Source organism: Galleria mellonella, unplaced genomic scaffold (genome assembly GCF_026898425.1).
Source record: "Galleria mellonella isolate WM207_F2 unplaced genomic scaffold, CSIRO_AGI_GalMel_v1 utg173, whole genome shotgun sequence".
NCBI classification, from domain to species: Eukaryota; Metazoa; Arthropoda; class Insecta; order Lepidoptera; family Pyralidae; genus Galleria; species Galleria mellonella.
Window position 1 is genome coordinate 2501429 of NW_026442016.1, and position 22197 is coordinate 2523625.

Below are 22197 nucleotides of genomic sequence, written 5' to 3' on the forward strand. Positions count from 1 at the left end.
GAGAGAAAGAAGACAAACCAAGCAATAATGTTAAATAATTTATGTGAAAGTGAGTTTGTTATCTCAGCGCCTTAACAGCTTAATTAATCATTACGAAATTTGGTATACACGTTACTACATGGGATGGAGAAGTATATAGGCTACTTTTTATGCAGGTCAATGAACAAATTTCGATCACTCAGACGAATACGTGGATAAAACCAAGTAGTTAATAATTTGAATTCTAAATTATAAAATAATTATTGATTATTATATACATTTGTTGTATCTTCCAACATTTTGTTCCATTTGTTCCAACATGTTTATGTTTAGTTGTTGAAATATCTTAGTTTAAGCACCATTCAGTTGTAATATATATTTTTTACATACTCATACATTACGTCAAACAGGCATTAAATATATTTTGATAGACAAATTCTTTGTGTCTACTTGAGTTATTTATTTATAAGTATTATTTATGTCTCTCTTTAATTCCTTGCACACAATGTACATATAACGCTATTAATGAATTATTATAACTTATTTGTAAATTATATTTGAAAGAGGGCTGATACGTTATGTTTTTTTTTTGTATGTAATTTTAAATATATACTTCAAACTTTTTGCCTTTTCTCTATTTATCTCTAGTTAGCGTACTTTTTTATATATTTTTTTAAATAACTGATTTGTCATTTAGTGACAAATGCGTTCAATTAAAACATTTACCTATTCATTGGCATAGAATAAAATTATTTTAGCTTAGACATCAGGGTAGAACGTTAATCAATAACTATTTTTGGTAGCTATACATATAAATAATAATTAATACTTAAAATATTTTTTTTTAAGTAAAGGTTAAATTAAAAAATAGTTGAATATGGTAACGTAGATAGATATTAAAGATTTTGTAAGAGAAAAAAAACTGATCATAACAATAAACTTATCACTGTACTTGGTGTGCCTGCTTTGCCCATGTCTTTGTATATTTTTTTTTTCGGAAATGAAGTGCTTTTTATTTATAATGTATTTAGTAAGATATGTAGGGGCATACAGTTTTATTAATGAGCAATTACGTGACTTGATTTTTAAATAACAATAAATAATCTCATAATAACAAAATTGCCTCATTACGTAACTTACTAATAGTTTCAAACAGCCCTACCGATGATTTTGTAACAGAGGCAAAAGGCCTTCTTATAGGCCTTAACCCTTAAACTCCTTAGTAGTTAGCAAGCTTATATTTCAGGACAACAATTTGCTGTCAAGCATCAGCAGAATCCGTCCAGTAACGATTACCTGATGCGTACTCAGACTTAATTGTTCGGCGATTTACTTATTAGGTATATCATAAATTATTGCAAGTCTAGCCTTAACTTAGCCCACCTGGGCAATTTTGGATGTTGTCCCTTCTGACCACGACAAAAATGGAAGCAAAATCGCTTCATTTAAAAACCTTACCTTACCTATCTTGTTATTTAATAACTTTATTTTACACACACGTACATACGTACACATACATACGTACTTAGTTTTCTGAAATAGAGACGATTAAAAGGTGATATATCTAATAATAAGAATAGTTATTATAATTTTACATAGTTTGAACATGAGCTGGAATCTACTTTTAAGTATAATCGAATAACTGTGCCAAGTGTGCCAAGCCTGTGTATAATTTTATTTTACAAGAACCAAACAATGTGTAGACTACACATTGCTTGGTTCTTGTAAAATTACATTTTCGGTTTTTTTTTCACATTTGTGCTTTGTAATTGAACATGAAACTACAATATTTTTGCTTAACTGTACATTTTTTATTTTTAGAACAAAAAATTATTGTACCATTCTAAGTACTATTTTAGTAAGTACTACTTTATTTTCAATATAATTTTGAGAAAATTAATAAGATGTTAAATTATAAATTAAACTTATTTAATGTAAGAGATTATTTGTTATATCTACTTGTTTACATATTTTTTGTGCGGTTTTTAAAAAATAAATTGTGATGGAGATATTGTTATTATTATGGTATGTCATTTTGTTTAAATTTATTTTTTAAGTTTGATAGCATACATAAATATAGTGTAATTACATAAATGGAAAAGGTTTTTTTTTTACTAAACTAGATGTTATTTTGCGGAAGCCCATATGACTGGCTAGTCGAGAAAATTATTTTGTTTAATTCCGCTACCATTAGTATACGATGGTTAACATACTACTACTAATAATAGTAGAATTAACTAACCAGTGAAAAAGAAGTTAACATTATCCTTGATGTATTTAAGATTATTTTCCAAGAATGGCCTAGTCCCTTAAAATAGACGCATATGTGTGTGTGCACTCTTAAATTTTTTAGTATTTTTCCATAACCAAAAGTTGTGCTCCTGGTCCTGGGATTATTAGACAGTTCTGGGGTGAGCACGGCGCATTTGGCCCGCACCTATATACGTCTATGATTATTATAGGATAGGCATTATATCTACTTTAACAATTCTAACATTACAATACGATAACAATTAATCTACCCCTCTAGAATCTAAAATAAATCCAACCATAAAACATTTTAAACAATAACCACATACACCCGCGTACCATGTATCCCGTTCGCATCGTACCCTAGTCTCCAATAACCAAGGATGAATGATGATACTTAGACCGCAAAAAAATTTCATCTGTCACAGATGAAACGTTCATATTTTAAAGTAATTTTTATTATTTTACATTTTAGTACAAAATCTTATTAAAAGCGTTACTAAATTTTTTTATAAAAATTTTACATTATTGCTATAAACATAGTTTTAAAAGTAAAGATATAATTTTGTGAGACTTGAAAAATAAACCTTTTATAACTACCTACGCAACAAAAATAATTATAATTAAGCATGTTGTAAGTGTCGTAAATATCATTTTGTGTAAAAAATTGCTAAAGACACTGGTAAGATCACAATTACAGGTTTCAGTGTTGATTGTATGTACGTATATTATTAATAATTCGAATCTGCCTGTAATTTTAAATTTAGACACTACCTTAATTTTGGTGTTCCTGACAAATACCGTGTTTTATAGTCATATTGTCAATAATACTGATGATAAAAGTTACAGATATTATGAACTTATTAAAAAATATGTATGAATTGAATTGGTGAGTGTATGAGAGAATACAAAAGGTGTTTTGAAAACATTCAATAACGAAGTTTTTAATCACTTCTCGTTGCAAAAATAAGCAGCAAATTATTCTAGCAGTCATAAAAATAAAAGAGAGTCAATTGTTTTACAAAAACGAAAACCTATTAAGTTTTTAAAATATAATTATGGTCATAATATTATGAAATAAAGTTACGCCAATAATAGTAAATTTACGCGTTCGGTGATCGTTCTTACTTGAATGTACGTCCGAAACGAATAGATGCCAATTTACGTATGATTATAATGTTTACATACATAGCGATGAGTAGGCGCAGACGCGAGGCCGCGGAGGCTGCGCGGGAGTCAGTGCTACCAACTGTACGGGCGGATCACGAGATGTTCATCTTCCTTATCATCAGCTGATACCGGATGGAATAACTTGTCATACATTCGGCCAGTTGGTGCGGTTTTTTCTTTACGGACGACTTTTTTATTTATCTGTGAGTATCTTTTTTTTTATTTTATGTCTTATTTACTTTAAAATATTTACTTATTTAGCTTCTTATTAGAATGGTTATAGTTTATTCTTATATTTTTAAAACATTTCATTAGCAATATCTACCTCCGTAATAATTATTAATCCATAAAATAATTTCACATTCATCCCTAGTTTGTAAACTTGCTATTTACTTGTATGTACCAACCTACTTAAGTTAATATATTTTTTTTTTGTTTGTTCATTTCAGTGAATTCCATTGATGCAAATTATATATTGTTTGAACTTAGGTACATCTTAATTATAATAGCAGTACTTTATAATGTTATAAACTTAAGATATCTAGAACTAGACATCTATCTATTTTAACCAAACTATGATAAACTAACAACTGTTTAAAGATATTAAATTAGAAACAAATATTTAACCAATAAAGGCTTAACCAACTCAATGAACGCTTTAATGATCATATCACGAAGTTGGGCACGGTCACATGCTCGGAGGCACCAACATGGCCAACCGCGGTAAACTAGTCAGTCCTTGCGCGTTCATCGCGCCAAACGTGTAGTGCAAACAAGAGAAAAGAGTACGCGGCAAACAGTATTAACTGGTGCGTTCAAACTTTTATACGACATATACAAATTGAAAACCCACAGGTGTAGTTAGCAAAGTTTATTACTGCGCCATACGTGAGTAATAATAATAATGTAATGCAATAGTTTAATTGCATTGGAATGATAGCTGTGCGGCGATCGCTTCGACCTACGTTTGTCGAGGTTCGGTTGAATTAAACGCTCGTTTGGAAATTTTCTCCGTACGTTTGGAGATATTGTTTGAATTTTAAGCATTTGACTAATGCTTACCAATATGGGTGAAACGCTTAAGATTAACTGACAAAATTAACATTACTGTGACCATAGTGGCCCTGTATTGAACTTGCTAGGTTCATGTTTTATCTTACAAATTGATCTTGCTGCTTGCAGTTTTCGTCAAGCAGGTGTCCTTAATAGAACACTTATGTATTATCGCAACCGGTCTCAGGTGTGTTTAAATTTAAACACGATTTAGGTAGTCCTTAGTCTACTTTTTTATTTCCATAAGATAATTTTACCTTGTGATATTCAAAAACTTTATTCAAATTGGATATAGTGTCTTAATCTAAATGTGCGTCCAAATCGTAAATGGAAATAAAAACACCATCCTTACGAGTGTCTTTAGTATCATTAGCTAGCTCTCTTCTAACCACTTCCTGGTTTTGATGTGTACTGACAACTTTTTAAATAGAAATAAACATTAAAATATTGCAACTCGTACGTTCCAGAAGAAACTAAATTGTAATATGGAAACAACTTTATGATAAAATTAAATTTTCTGATCTTTATTTTTTACGTATATTATTATTTTTAAAATTTGACAAAGATGTTATTTTGGGTGTGAAAGGAAAATAAATTGCAGTAAAAGAATTACATAAATAATTTGTGTTCGAAGACACAGTTATTGTAATGTGGTTAATACGAGGTTTGTCCGGAAAGTACGTATAAAAGTTTTTTAAAAATTTTATTTTACAATTATTCAGGTAAATCAATTTTATCCCCTTCAAAGTACTCCCCCTGTGACATAATGCACTTGTGCCAACGCCGTTTCCACTGTGAGAAGGCTCCTTGAAAGTCCTCTGGTTGTAGGTTTCTCAGCTGCCCCGTCGTAGCTTTTTTTATCTCATTTATGTCCCCCAAATGCCGCCCCCGAAGTACCAATTTGGTTTTTGGGAACAAGAAGAAGTCACACGGGGCCAAATCCGGCGAATAGGGGGGTGTTCGGTCACCGTAATGGAATTTTTACTCAAAAACTCACGGACAACAAGAGAGGTGTGGGCAGGGGCATTGTCGTGGTGAAGAATCCAACGCCCCTCTCGCGCCAATTCTGGACGAACTCGTGCCACACGAGCTTTGAGGCGTCTGAGCACATCGACGTAGAATTTTCCATCAACTGTCTGGCCTGGAGGGACGAATTCTTGATGGACAATCCCCCGAACATCGAAAAAAACAATCAACATTGTCTCGGCCCTCTCTGAATCTTTTTAGCCACTTGTGGACGGTTGGTTCCTTCACAGCATCATCCCCATAAACTGTTCTGAGATCGGCAAAAATTTCACGGCCATTCTTGCCGAGTTTCGAGAGAAACTTGATTACGACGCGCTGCTCTTCAACGGAAGCGGGCTCCATGCCGACGGGGTTTCGTTAAGAGGTAACTTCACAGATGGCGTGACAAGCCAGTTCGCACCGCACGGCGGTCAGACCAGAACTGAAGCATTGTTAGGGACATAAGGAAGGGGTCCTGCGCTTACCTGGCCTCCCCACTCCTCTTTCTCGCATTCCAGAACACTTTTATACGAACTTTCCGGACAGACCTCGTATAGCAAAGGACGATCAAAACCTTACTGCATTTAAAAGAATGGTACATGAATGCTTTGGAAAATTGTGGAAACCTTTATATGTTATTCTGTAGTGACTGATACTGTCGTTTTCAAAGCAATGTTTTTTAAATGTGGAATTAGATTACTAAAGCAATATACAGAGTTCTTTGCAAAATGTAATAAAGAAATAAAAAGTTTGCTTTTAGAATATTCTTGCATGTTAAACTAATAACATTGGAAAAGTTAGAACGAGTATTCGCTCGATTCGCCTAACTATACCTTTAATATGACAAAGGCCTTTGACTTGACTTATGACCTGGAGTGATTGATAACGTCGTGTTACCAAAAAAACGTCATGACCATCTATTTATCAGTGCTCTGACGTTTACCTTTATCATCAGAACCTAAACGGAATTAAGAAAATCACAAATGGCATTTGTGATATTTAAAATATTTTATACCATTTACATATTAACTTTCCTTATCCTTCACTGGTAACAGATAAAATATATACTTTAACAGTTTAAAAAATCTACTAGTTTCATACATTCTCTGTATATCAAGTGCAGATTTCTCTATCAAGCTACTGCATCGACATAAACTTCACTTTTAGGTACATCATTTATTTATTTAGCATTCTAGTTATAGATAAGAACATCTTACAATTCAGATAAACGTCCACTTACTGTAACCTTCACGTCAAGTGCTCTGAACTAATCTTTGACAAGTTCAAAGCGATCAAGATAAAAACAGCTTCAAAGTAGATACCTAGGTACTTACGTAGAATTGTAGCCCAAAGTAGCTACATTGCATGCTTCCACTGCCTCAGTAATAACAGAATAGATGCTACCGGTAATAATGACCGTGAATTCACCATTAGATTCGCGTGATGTCATGTCATAAGCAATCAAATCATCGTTATTGACCATTGTCTGATACACTTATAGATATTTATATTCGATGCTACTCAAAATGTTGGATTCACCAAAATAGCAGAATACTTGTTTGTACGACGTTTTGATTTTCGTTTCATAGCAGATTTTAGTAAATTTATCTATATGAATAAAAATCTAATATATGCGTCACACTAGAAAGGATGCACCTATATATAAAATTTGTATATGCATATGCATGCATATCGCTATTTAGTTTGAAAGAAAATGTTTAAAAGATCGAATGAAAAAATGTACATCAGCACGAAGCCGGTGCTGGCAGCTAGTAAAATACAAGAAGTAAATAGTGTACAAAGACTTTTTTATTAAATTTTATGCTTCATAATAGTGTAAATGAAATATGTAACCACTCAGGACTCAAATGTAAACAGACAAGATTAGGTATGTGTACAAATATATTTGTAAGGCACGTTTCTGCAATTATTATAAATGTGCTACTGTTTCTGGGCTTTATAGTTTCAGTTGCATAATCGTTTAGTAGACGGTCGGTTAATATTTTCATACTTGAAAATTTATTGCAATACATGGCAAACGAAACCTGAAACTTTGGCTTTGATCAAAATATTCATAATTTTACAGTCACCAATACTAACTTAGCTACTGGCACCGACTATAATAAATCAAACTGGACAATGGAGTATTTTAGATTCGATAGCATAGTTGTATATTCTATATGCAATATATTCAATATAAAACAATATCTATCCTTTATATGCTAACGGTTTTTTGAAGTTGTATTATGTACTATTAGCATTTGCCTGCAACTTCGTACGCATGAATTTTGGTTGTTAGTAATCATTTCTAGACAATGTATCAAGACAAAACATACGCCTATTTTAAGTTAGACCTTCAAATAACACAACTATGCATAAATTTTGGAACAGTAACTTTTGCGTAATGCCAGAACAAACATACAAATAAAAATTCTAAAAATTCTTGTTTTGGCTTCTTTTTATTGCTCCTATGCCCTTCATATATTTATTTCTTAAACATCTACGTACAGTATTAGTAACAGTTTACTTGTCTACTATATTCAGAAAGCCTGATTCTAAAATAATTAATTATCAAATTAAAAAGATTAATCATTCCGCCACGGCGGTTAAGCGTTTGTTGAGCAGAGCGAATCAACGACAGTTCTAATATTAATACCGTGACTAATACGTTCGTTTTTATCACATTCATTTACGTTGGGTAATAATTAACTAGTCCTCCAACCTTCGACACTGTATCGACATCTCTGTACATTTATATGCTATAAAACATTTATTTTAGGTGTTCAACTGTTCTGTGAATTTCTTACTGGTTGGCACGTAACCACCTGTTTAAAACCCTGTTATGCTGTAACCTTAAGAATAAACAAACGTAACTAAACTTCTTATGATTTTCAGTTGGTTTACCTCATATATTTCAATTGTTTATAATTCGTAGTTCAAACGAGCTGGTAACTAGAAGGAACCAGTGGTATGGTATGAGTAACGATTGTATACTCGATCGCCGTCTAAAAACGGATTATTTGTAAACCGGAATATGGGTCGAATATGGGTGAACAATGTTAGAAAATGATTAGCACCTATATACTGAAGTATAACTATTAACATTAGCAAATATGTAGGTACCTTAATATTCTTTGTTGGATTTGCTACCTTTTCTTTTATAATTACATAAGTACTACATAGTTATTTGCCGCAAGGTTAACTCCCTTTTCCGTGGGAATTATCATGGGAAAGATAAGTGTGGGATAGTGCAGCTGTATATTATTAGTGGAAGATTGATAGAAATTGCTATTACAATTATTTGTTAATTTTTTATTGACTACATTATAAAAAATTTTTGGTACAAAATGCGGACTTAATGCTATATAAATTCTCTCCTAGCCAACTTTGGACAAAATAGAAAAGTGCGATGAAAAACATTTTTATTTATTGTAGATAAACAGTTACACTTACAAATAGTTGATAATAAACATAATATCTAAGCATATAAATACAATATCACTTCTAAAGAATACATTTATTACCGACTTTTCTAAATCATGGTTGGATGAGATGACTGTAGCATGGGGTTTATCAAAAGGGGGGTAAAGAGGTTTCTTCAGGGTCGGCAACGCGCGCGTAATGCCTCTGGTATTGCAGGCGTTCATAGGCTACGGAAACCGCTTACCATCAGGTGGGCCGCATGCTTGTTTGCCACCTCAGTAGTATAAAAAAAAAGTTCTGGGTTGTGGCCTCAAATATTCATTGCTTGGTTGCTCATAACAAAGGGTATTTTAGTTGGAGCATCACACAATTGATGTGATTCTGTGACACTTATTATTATTATTAATTTGTATTTGGGATAATCTTTAATATTGTTTGAGATACAATGAAAAGCCAGTCTTGATTTGGCATCTTTCGTTTGAATGGTCCATATGTATATTAAAATCGTTTACTTGGGACAATAACCTTTTAAAATTATATCGATGAATCAAACTATATGTAGATAAAATTTTCCTGTAACAGCTGACATATCGGAAAGGTCAGTCGGAAGTGAATTACGTTGCGGAAATGTGACGACCTGATGGCCTTAAGGCTTGTGCGTTTTACATTACACCCAGTTATGGTGTTGAAAAACTATTCAATTTTATTAATGTTATTCCTGAAATTTAGTTATTCTATTACATACCCAGAATAGATATTGCATTATATACTCGTATATACGAGTACTACAAATTTTCATGTTTCGATTTTGAATGAAATGAAAACTATAAATATTGAGTGTAATCGTGTAATTTTTTTAACAATTTTGAATGTAATGAAACTAAATAAGTAGACAGCCCATCTTTTGGAAATTGGTACCTATCGCCTATAGGCAATAAAATAAAATTAGAATATTTACACATTTGCGAAGTTATGGTTCTACTTTTAATTCAATTTTATTAGTTTGAGACTGAGCTAGTCTTGTTTTTAGTTAGATAATCGAACTAAAAACCACAAAAGATATTTCAGTTAACCGGTTCACTTCAAGGTTGTCCGATTCGCCACAGATATGTTGGGTACTCTGCGTACTCCATATTATACTCACTGGATCACAATTAATAGAAAACACAGTAAAAACTATGAAGCTAATTAAATATAATTTGCAGTAATTTACTAATTAGCATAATTAACATTATCTTATATTATTATTACGTAAAGTTTTTAAAAACATTCTTCGACAGTCAGGTGAAAATAAGCTAGAGTTTATGTATAAACTTATAAACTATCAATGAATTGTACATAGTGTGATCTTGTGTGATGATCGGCAATATTTACTTTATCGAAATTTTGATCTTGTTAGTTATCGGATAAGTGTTATTTTGTATAGTTCCCTACACCATCATCGCTTAATGAGGAAGCCCTATATTCATTATATGAGTAGTGACAAGTCCTCAGGAAGGTAAATAAGTCAATGGAATAATAATAATAATTTAGTTACAAACTTCATAATTGCTAGACAGACTAGAATATCTGTGAATAGTACTTTGAGGTTGGTACGCCGGCGAAAATCGCGCGGCAAGGATGAGGTGCAATGAAACGGTATTGTATACCAAAACTATTGATATTATACTAATGATATATTATATAACTCCACACCATACATGCATGAGATATAAGGGTACAAACATCAATCCAACCGATTATTTGCCTCGCCATATAATAGCAACCATGTTTTTTCTCCCTGTCAAATCATCTTTCAAAAAGACAGGGTTGCTACAGTACAAATAACATACTATGAGGTCAATTCCGATCGTTGGGCATGATTCCAATGTTACGGGTATCCCGCCATTGTGTACCATAGGCATGGACGATTCCAACAATAAAAGTAGGTAATATCATTATCAGGGAACACATCCAAGGTCACAACGCTAAATGAGAAATTTACATCGCACATCCTTGAATTTGTTCATAATAGTGTCACGGTATTATTTTTAGTAAATTTTTCAAATATGGCCGAAAGGTGTATGTTCAATACATTGTAGTTCAGCTAATGAGACTAATTGCAATACATATAGAATTATTTTGACGATCATTGTTACAATGACAACCATTTAACACGTGCCTGCGTGTTTGTTACACGTAAATAAACTAGTTACTAAATAATATTGCTGTGTGGGTGAAGTCAATTTTGTAAAATGACACTAACATGTGTGTAAAGGTTAATATCCTTTATATTGTGGAAGACAGATTAGGAAGTTCGAAAAATAATATTTACCTTATGGTTTCATTTGTCCATAACAACCCATTATAGTCCTACTACTAGGCACGAGCCTGTCCTTACAAGAGGAGGATAGTAGTCTATTATTATCAATGTTGGTTATGCGGCTTAGGGTTTGAATTTTATTGCTGATGTCTTTTTTATTGTCTTTTGTTCCCTCATAGACACTTCTTACGATTTTCTATGATCGTGTGTGAAGGATGTGAAATGTTATATTTTAAGATTGTGATCCACAAAGATAAACCAATTTCAATCGAGGTAAAAACAGTATTTGGATTTAAAAATTAACTATTCAACCAATTTTGATAAATATTTTATGATACCAGACCAAAAGTAAATTCCCTTTCGAAAAAAGTATTTTTCAAATCGGTTTATAACTGACGGAGTTATGAGATAACAAACATAAAAAAAAATAGAATCTTCTTCTTTTTTGAAGTCGGTTGAAAATGTTTTGTGACAATACATGGATGTTTGAACTATGATTATAGTAAAATCATTCCTCTATTTACCCTTCTGTCTAACACGTAACGGCGTCCATCATCTGGTACCTAATATGGTTTAAAATTGTACACATATAAAACCAGCTATGTAGAAAAAAAATTATTACAGGATTCGCTTTTTAAATATGTTTAGATAGTAAGTAAAATAAGTACCGGAAGATTTTTTTTAATGGATGATAATAGAATGGTAACCCGCGCTATCGGTTTACACCGGCGGGGCACCAGTGAAGGATGATAGGTGAGAAAATAGAAGAATTGTTATAATAAGGCATATTGATAGCAATGGGGCTGTCAAACTCCATTGCTAACAATCCCTTTCCCCCAAGTACCGAAAGATTGTTACCTTTAACCGTCAAACAATTAGCTTTGTAGGTTAATAGATTACCTATAAATAAACAACATATCGTCATAGTCGTAGAATACTGAAGGATCTGTCAAGTATTACATATATAGATCCGTCAGTATTCTACGACTATGACGATATAATACAACACACATAGGAAGGCCTATGTTCAACAATGGACAGTTAACGGCTGATATGATGAAGATGATGAAATAAGCTTAAAGAAACAACTACGTCATGACTTGGTTGTCGATTCCTAATTGTCAAAAATAACCGGACATACCTAATTCTTCTTAATAGGTGATCTACTTGGACTTTCCTATGACAATCAACAAGGCAGCATTAATATTTAATGCTGTTCGCTTGTTAATTGTTTTTCAGTTAAATAAAAAAATTACATGATCATTAATATTGGTAGCAATTATTGAGCATGCAGTATAAGCAATTAAGGGACTCATTTATTGAGAAATTACACTGAAATCAGTGGGTAAGTACTGTTACCTACTCGAGATTATATTGTTAAGTGGATCGTATGCTTGCCAGCCAATATCACGTATAAAAAAATTACGCACTTACTTCATCTCACCGTTTTGTTTTTAATTCTCTCTTTATTTGGGAAGTCGTTATATAATATAAAGCAACAATAGTCACAGTGAAAGATCATGTAATGAGGCAAAAAAAGTTGACCTTGTCATCGACCGCGAAGTTTTAATTCCTGCTTCATTGGCTGGGAACGTTATTGTGATGATGTTTTTTTAGTTTTCTGTAGCAATGACTTGAAGTTTTTACCTTTAATTGGCGTGTAAAACAACTTCAACCATAAACATAATAGATATTTATTTCTAAAGTTGTATTTATTATTGACCATAGTTATTTACTACGTCCGCACCATAAAATTAACTCCATTCGTAAAGTATGCGATAAAGGTTGTTGATACGAATAAAATAAAAAAAAAATTATGTTTACGATTATATTCCTGATGATGATTATTAGACTGATGTTCTGAACTAACTAATAAAGTATCTTTCCACGCAACTTTATACGAGGAAGGGATCGAGTGGTATCTCGTGATTCTGTTGACCGATTCTGATAAAATCTACACCAGTTTTTAAGTTCGTTAACTAGTTGTTATAATACCTACCCATATGTTGTAAATATCCGCCATTTTCTCATGATCAAACAATTCACTGGCAGACAAATAAACATTAACTCTAAAAAGATGAGCGGTTTGGGTTCCGTTGCTTATTTTAGCCACCTTTCGTAGATACTTGAATTTTGATAGACATATTATATTGTAAACAATACTGAATAGCAGTTTGTTGTTCGTGGGCCATCGGGACGTCCGAAACTTTACTTTGGCTAGATCGTCACGCGGAACGGTTGTCGGCCCTGTTATTTTTGAATTCGTTTGTTTATAGTGTCAAATTGTATACAAGTCAAATTGATTTGGTCAAATCGCAAACTTTAATTTTCTTTATTTTACATTTATTACAATATGATATTTTTACAGATATTCAACTGACTTCAAAAAAGGAGGTTTATAATTTTTCATGTTTGTTACAGACCTTATAACTACGTCATTTATAAACCGTTTTGGAGAATTATTTTTTTATTTAAAGGAATATACTTTCAGATTGGGCTCATAGAACATTTATCATAATCGGTTTTGTAATTAAGTTTTTAAATCAAAAATAACTGATTTTGTTACGATTGAAGTCGGTTTTCGTTTTTGGGAACAACATCTATTTATTAGATATATTGTTTAAATAGATAGGTATAGAATGTAAATATCTATACACTTTATAATCTAAGGTGACCCCTGTCACTTCATTGTCTCACAGTCACTTGATTGATTTAGTTTGTAAAGTTCCATTTTTAAAGTTATTTTCCTCTCCAGTTCCCACTTCATTCGACACTAGTTTATCTGCTAGCTTAGTACCTGTAGTTTCATGTTACCACAATCCAGTAAAAATCCAGCAATTTAATTCCGACTCAATAATATTCCCTAAGGAATACAATTCGCAGTACCTAGGTAAGAAAATAATTTTGATTTCTAAGTAAATCGATCGCGTGATAGATAACAAAAATAATTTCTCATTTTAAATATATTATGTGTAAAATAAGGGTTAACAACGCGAAAATTTCTAACTAATCTCATGTTAGCTTTTATCCAAGACTTCGGCCGTGTGACCTGACCGGGATATGTTTACAAATTGGGATATAATGTCCTACCCACATTGTCTAACTTGTCTGCTTGTATCTAAGTTGTCTAATTTCATTTGAATGACATTAAAAATTATAATCTATTTTAATAGAATTGATTAATCTAATAACAAACAGTCTATAAGAGTAGTATAAATCAGAAATCGATTAAATTATTGTATAATGACTAATTTAATTTAGAGATTTTTTTATTAAGTTCTATTGAAATAGTATGTCTATCTGCTTTAATATGCCTCTGGAAAATACGTGACATTAATGTTGGTCACGGTTAACGCACAAATTCTTTCGGCGTTTGAATCATTAAAAAATAGATTGTTAGTAACGCATTGAATCAGTTAATTGAATATGGCATTCGGTAAAGCAGCGTTTCAAATTCCATATTTGAATATGAATACACTATTCATATTATAATACTAACTTTTACCCGCGACCTTGTATGCGTGAATTTTGAAAATAGGTATGTATATCTTTTCTCGGCTCTCTTATTATAATCTCTTGACAAAAAATCACATCTATAAATTAAACTGTTTTGTCGTTCGTTTTACAGTTCACCGGGCCTACTAGGTATTGTTATTATTTTATTATATATTTCTATTATTATAAGAATAAAGATGTACCTACAGATATTATCTAGTTACAATTTTATTACAACTACCTACCTGTTATGTGGCAGTATCTACTCGCATTTCAGTTACATATTATCATAATATATAGATAAAATATATGCAATATTCCAAGCAATCATTTCTCAACCTTGTGTTTGCTTGCACTCGATATATCTGTTTCGATCATGTGATCACGAGGACAAATTGTTATTATAATTACTCGTATTGAAGGCATACATCTGGACAGGTGTCGGATATGTTAAGGTCGTCACATATGTATGAGTATGTATGAATAAAATGGAATGCCAACCAGCCGTCTTGATTCATACTATCGGAGAGTTTACGATAAAAGTTTAGGTCTTTAATAAAATGTTTACTTTTTTTGAAAGTAATTTCCCAATTCATTTTCAGAAAAACTAACATATTAACTATTTAGTTATGCTTGAATAAAAAATATAGTAAGACGTGTTTATCGAGTTATGCCAAATGTAGGAGATGCTTCTGAACAAACATCGTTTTGGACTATTCGTTTGTTGTGTTTTCGTTTTACGTTCGAATTGCTATGATGCTGCTTATTTACATATTTACTAATTTTCAAATGATAAGAATGAAAATTACTAAAGACATAATTTGATGACGGGGATTTAAGGTTATTTATCAAAATGAATCTACCGAGTGTAATGACAAGAAAAATTGTATGCATACCAAATCTATCAGTGATGAACCATTTATATTTAACAGAAAAATTTCTATAACATATTTAGCCAAGTTTAATCTAATAAATATGGTAAATAAATGTAGTAAGTAGGAAAATGGAACGGTAACCCCGCTTGCGCTATCTGTATACGTTGGCGGGATACTACTAGAGAGAGATGATACAAGATAGGTGAAGATAAAATCAGGTCAGTTGAGCTGTCGTGACAAATTTACTAGTAATTAATGACTATAGTTTCTAGGGAAAACCGCATAAAGGTCACATGACGTAGTATATTGCGGTATTGCGGTAAATATTCTGTTTATATTTTTGTATTGTTGGTTAACAATTACATTATTTTCTTTAGAACAGGAGGCAATAAGAGGGATCCAGGATGGGGGCGATGTTCAGGAGCGAAGAGATGGCCCTGTGCCAGCTCTTCATCCATCCAGATAAGGCAGCTTACACCTCTGTCCCGAGCTTGGATGTGTGTGAAGCAGTGGACGTGTGTGTGTGTATATGTGTGTGTGTGCATGTGTGTGTGTGTGTGTTTGTTTGTGTGTTTGTGTGTGTGTGTGTGTGTGTGTGTGTGTGTGTGTGTGTGTGTTTGTGTGTGTGTGTGTCAGAGATGTAAGTATTTAAATTTATTGCATGACAAATATATAATTTTTTATTTTCGTCAATTTTAATTTTTGTGTAATGATAAAAAAAATGCGAAAATTTAAATCAAACCAAGTATTGTATTTACTTGGATATATAAGTACAGTTCCAGTTGCTAAGTACAATGTTTTTCGTTCTTTATATTTTATTTTATTCTTTAAAATAAGCATACATAAGTTACAAGGATAATATTCTTATGGTCAAGTGAGTAAATACATAGCTTTTACAACTGTCACAGATATAAAAAATAATGGTAAAACTTTTTGTATGACTAAACTGTAAAAAATTACTAATTGTACAAATACATTTTGTATTATAAGATTTTCATATCGTTAGGTATAATTTTATCGGAGTTGGTTGATTCATTAGGCAGTGTAGGCAGCTGTTTACGGGCCCCTATTTTTTTTTTTTGATGGATGAAAATGGTATGGTAACCCCGCCTTCGCTAACGGAATACGCTGGCAGACCACCAGTGAAGGGTGATAGATAAGAATGAAAACAGGCCAGTTAGCCCATCATGATGAATTCATCAGGAATTAACCATGATAGTTTCCAGAGAGAACCGCGAGGAGGTCGACCTGGTTGGGTATATTGCTAACAATGGGATTCTCAGTCTCCATTACTAACAATCTCTTTCCCCCTAAGGGCTCCTATTGACTAGGGTCGCGCGCCTAATCAAATATTTTTTCGAGTTTCTTTAAATGAAAATTACATTTGAAGATTTGTATCTAACAAACCCTCAATTATTGCATCATCATGTTTTAGTATATTTCGTAACGCAATCGTAGAATAATATTAAAGCTTTCTGTGATCGAGACGTGCATTGCCTAGGGGCCCGAACATGGTTAATCCGGCCCTGATTATTTCTATACCTACTTACATATGCCCTTCATATTGTTAAAATATAAAATGCATGGGTACCTCCTTAGAGATAAATTAAGGTAATTGTTAAACACTTACAATAGTAACAACAAGTATCAACAACTTTAGGGTTAAAAATACACTTAGAATTAGAATTTTAGAATTTCCACCTAAGTTTTGAGTCTTCATGACTAATTTCAAGAATGTAGGCCAACGGAAATTACTATCTTTAGTTTTATCGACACTTTATCAAGTACCTAGGTACTGTGGGGTTATGCATTTGTATGACTATTATAATCTTTTTTTGTTGCATCATAATACAATGAAGTTATAAAGCACCTACGTAGACATAAGACCTTAGTCCCCAGAAATAGCATCGCATTAAGAGTACAGTGGAGGTTACAGTATTCTTTGCTTTCCATGTCTATACGAGATGATAACCATTTTCATCTGATGGGCTATAGCCCCTATACCGTCAGTTATTTGCCATTACAAAATGCACTAAAAAAATATTGAATTTCCATGGTAGGTAATTTGCATAAGTTGGTAATTAAGGTATCACTATGTACCCATTTGCTGCTTACGCACTAGTGCGAGTGATTTGTTTAAAACTAAAGTAAATGAATTAACAACTTTAAACATAAATATTCAAGGTTGACGTAAGATTGACAAAAAAACATATTCGTTAAATATTTAGACAAGCATTACACTGTTTTACAAATTGGACAACGTAACTAAGTAGCAATAATAATTAAAATATGTTATGTTATATTGCTTACACTTGATTTCACATTTAAAATGTTACACGAAATAGGCAGGTACCAGGTACTTATATAATATTTTTGTATCAGGTTTTGTGATTGAGTTAGAGGCAGTATTAGATTTTAAAGTGACATAAAATACGAGGTCTGTCCGGAAAGTTCGTATAAAAGTGTTCTGGAATGCGAGAAAGAGGAGTGGGGAGGCCAGGTAAGCGCAGGACCCCTTCCTTATGTTAACAATGTTATATTGACCGCCGTTACACTTGATTGTCACATTTAAAATGTTACTCTTAACGAAATAGGCATGGAGCCAGCTTCCGTTATATAATATTTTTGTATCAAGAAGGTTTTGTGATCTCAGAGTTTATGGGGATGATGCTGTGAAGGAACCAACCGTCCACAAGTGGCTAAAAAGATTCAGAGATTAGTTCGATGTTCGGGGGATTGTCCATCAAAAGGCCAGACAGTTGATGGAAAAAATATTTAATCGTTGAATTGGCGCGAGAGGGGCGTTGGATTCTTACAAGGCACCTCTCTTGTTGTCCGTGAGTTTTTGAGTTAAAATTCCATTACGGTGACCGAACACCCCCCTATTCGCCGGATTTGGCCCCGTGTGACTTCTTCTTGTTCCCAAAAACCAAATTGGTACTTCGGGGGCGGCATTTGGGGGACATAAATGAGATAAAAAAAGCTACGACGGGGCAGCTGAGAAACCTACAACCAGAGGACTTTCAAGGAGCCTTCTCACAGTGGAAACGGCGTTGGCACAAGTGCATTATGTCACTGGGGGAGTACTTTGAAGGGGATAAAATTGATTTACCTGAATAATTGTAAAATAAAATTTTTAAAAAACTTTTATGTACTTTCCGGACAAACCTCGTATTCAATTTGCATTCACAGGCAGTTTGTCCAACAAGATAAACTAAGCCTCACTTTCACTGGAGGACAAAGGTAGTAGTGTAAATATGATTTAATATGTATACACTTAGAAAGTGGAAAACGAGTTTTTCGTCGTCAAATACCAGTAACTAATAATGATAGTACAGCATTGTAGTTCGACATTCGGATAGACACGCTCGTTCGACCGGTTCCTACAGTGTAGATCGTGTAGAATCTACACGATGGCGTTTGCATATTATTTTATATTCTTTTTTGTCTTATTTTTAAGACTAATTCCGATAAAAAGTTAATTCTGGCCTAACCTTACCTAACCTGAATACGTAGTTATATATGGGGACATAGGTTTATCTTTTCAGCATCTATGCTTACTTTCTAATATTTACTAGAACAATTTATTAATGCAATAAATGTAACATAATATATTATTATCGAATAACATAAAAAGTTGTCCTCATACGTTCCACTTCTGATTCTTTCTCCAGAATTCTTCAATTGGTACGTCATCTGACACGTGTATATGTGCATTTCATAATCGTGAATATCATGTTTCTTATTATGATGAAACATATATACGTTGCATTATAATTATTCTTTTTTTTACACTTAGCATATTTAGTATAAGTTAGGCGGCGGATTAGCAACCGCAGTTTGACTTTTGATGTAAAGTGACGCTGCTGCACATCCCTCCACCATAAGCTCTTTTAGTCGCCTCTTACATTACCCACGAGAAAGAAAGGGGTGGCCTATTCTATGCCGGAACCTTCGGGGCTAGTTATTTTATAATAAACATGCCAAGATCCTATATAAAAATATCTAAATATGTGCAAGTTAGGAAAAAAAAAACAGTATTTTATTCGATATAAAATTAGGTGATGCTAAGAAAAAATTATCTGCTAAACTGTAGGTACAGTAGATAAATGCTTATGGAGCGGCATGATTGGCATGTACATGAAACACAGCGGGCCTGTTTTTTCTCCATTGTAACTTTGGCGAATTTATGATTAGGTGTCTGGCATGAATATACGAGTAAAACAGATAAGAATAAGAAAGAGGAGAGAGAATGAGAGAGCAAATCAAGGTTAGGGTGTTATGCCTCCATGCCCTTATTTTATATTTATTATTATTATTCAATATTATTATTCAAAATAATGTATATAATTTAACAAAATAAGATAGCTGAAAATAATTAGCCTCCGTCCTCTGTGATTTCATTGCCATAATCCCACATTTCAAATCAATCATATAACTATAATCTGCCATATGGTATGGTCCAAAAACACATGCATCCATCGACACATCTTTTTAATATAATAAATGTGAAAGTTTGTAACGATGGATAAACGAATGGATAGTGTTTGTTACTTTCTCACGTATAAACTACTGAACAGATTTGAATGAAATATCGTACACAGATAGGTTATATCCTAACATAGCATATAAGATACTTTATGTAAGCGGGTGAAGCCGCGGGATATAAATAGTGCTAAATAAACAATTTAATTTTGTTTACAGCTGAATCCGGACGTCAATGCATTCCAGCGTAAATTTGTCAATGAAGTGCGTCGCTGTGACGAAATGGAGCGCAAACTGCGCTACATTGAAGCGGAGGTACACAAAGATGGGGTCCACGTGCCCTCAGTCAAGGAGCCGCCACGGGCCCCCAATCCCAGGGAAATTATTGACCTCGAGGTATGTAATATATTTATAGATAGATGTCTTATAATATTATAATTAACACATAATCACTACAGATGTAAATTTGATAAAAAAGAATCAGTAAAATCGGTTTACAACTGCTTAGGATATCTGTATGTGAAGTATCATATAAACACACAAAAATTAATGTCGAATGGAAGCCGTATAAAAATAATACATTAGATGAGACATTATTACATTTTCTAAATAAAACAAACTGAAATTTCACATTAGACAAAGTTAGTGTGAGACCAACATAAGAGAGGAATCATCAAAATCGGTCCACGATAGAGGAATATATCACGTAGTATATTTTATTATATACACAAATTCCAATTAAAAAGTTATCTCAAAACTCAAAGAAAACTGTATAAAAAGTAATATAAACCATATTAGCATCAATACTGACACTTGGGGGAAAGGGATTGTTAGTAATGGAGACTGAGAATCCCATTGCTAGCAATATATCCAACCAGGTCGACTTCCTCGCGGTTCTCCCTGGAAACTATCATGGTTATTTCCTGATGAGTTCATCATGATGGGCTAACTAGCCTGTTTTCATTCTCATCTATCACCCTTCACTGGTGCTCCGCCAGCGTATCCCGTTAGCGCAGGCGGGGTTACCGTTCCATTTTCACCCATCAAAAAAAAAACTGACACTTTCAGGCTATCTCTGGAATAATTTCATTTACTTTGGTCGAAGATCGATAACTGAGTAAGAATATACATATATAAAAAGTTGTCGCGAATGACATGACTACATCGATACTGATACGTTACACAATATTTATAGTTTTTTTTTTTTTTTTTCTAAATATGATAGTTACCAATTTTGTATGTTTGCGTAATATGTACATATTAATATTGTTAAAATATAGTCATTCTATATTTTTTATGATATTATGGTGAATGTCAACCTAGTCAACAAAATTAATGCGGCATTTCCAAAAACATGTCTAAATATTGGCCTTATTCAAACTACATTAACTGAAATATCTTCATACCAAGTACTTTACGGGTTAAGCTGCGGTAATAACTAAAGTAACAAAAGAATCTATGATTATATTATGATTTTGCTTGAAATATATCTAACATATCAATCGTAACAAAATTTGTAATTATTAAAATCGCTTTAGAATTGATGAAGAAACTGCTTTTTGTACTAGCTTAAAAATCAATTTTTTACGACCAATTTTTTTTTTTTGCTAATTTAAGGTACTCATATTTATATTTCTGAGTGTAATACAAGTTATTTACTTTGCCACAGGCACACTTGGAAAAGACAGAAAACGAAATTCTCGAGTTATCGCACAACGCGGTGAATCTGAAACAAAACTATCTGGAGCTTACAGAACTGAAGCATGTCCTTGAGAAAACAGAAGCCTTCTTCGTTGCCCAAGAGGAATTCGGCATGGATTCTTTGACCAAGTGAGTAATGTTGTTTTCAATCAAATGTAATCAAATGTATGATTGGATTTGATATTGGTACAGAGTTTTGCTACGATTACTTATTTGAGAGTGACTAAACAACAAAACTATGAAGAAAAAATAAATAAGTTAGGTACATACAGCTATTTCATCAGTTACGTTGTGATCATAATATAACGCTGTTATATATATATATATATATATATATATATATATATATATATATATATATATATACACACACAATAATATATATATATATATAATATATATATATATAATGTTAATATAATTGATGGAGTTAAATTAACAAACATAAAAAACAAAGAA

The 22197-nt window shown here is 32.6% G+C and overlaps 1 protein-coding gene across 2 annotated transcripts in view; it reads left to right on the top strand.

The window, feature by feature from the left end:
- The first annotated feature begins 4064 nt into the window (after positions 1–4064).
- LOC113515552 (V-type proton ATPase 116 kDa subunit a 1) overlaps positions 4065–22197 on the top strand; it is a 29432-nt gene continuing 11299 nt past the window's right edge. Inside the window, exons 1-4 of one of the 2 annotated variants that reach the window (XM_052893256.1) lie at positions 4065–4208; positions 15930–16067; positions 20257–20433; positions 21707–21867. In XM_052893256.1, the coding sequence (XP_052749216.1) occupies positions 15957–16067; positions 20257–20433; positions 21707–21867 (449 nt within the window). In that variant the 5' untranslated portion in view covers positions 4065–4208; positions 15930–15956. Of the gene's footprint in view, positions 4209–15929; positions 16068–20226; positions 20434–21706; positions 21868–22197 lie in introns of those variants that run through there. The other variant, XM_052893255.1, reaches the window with a different exon arrangement.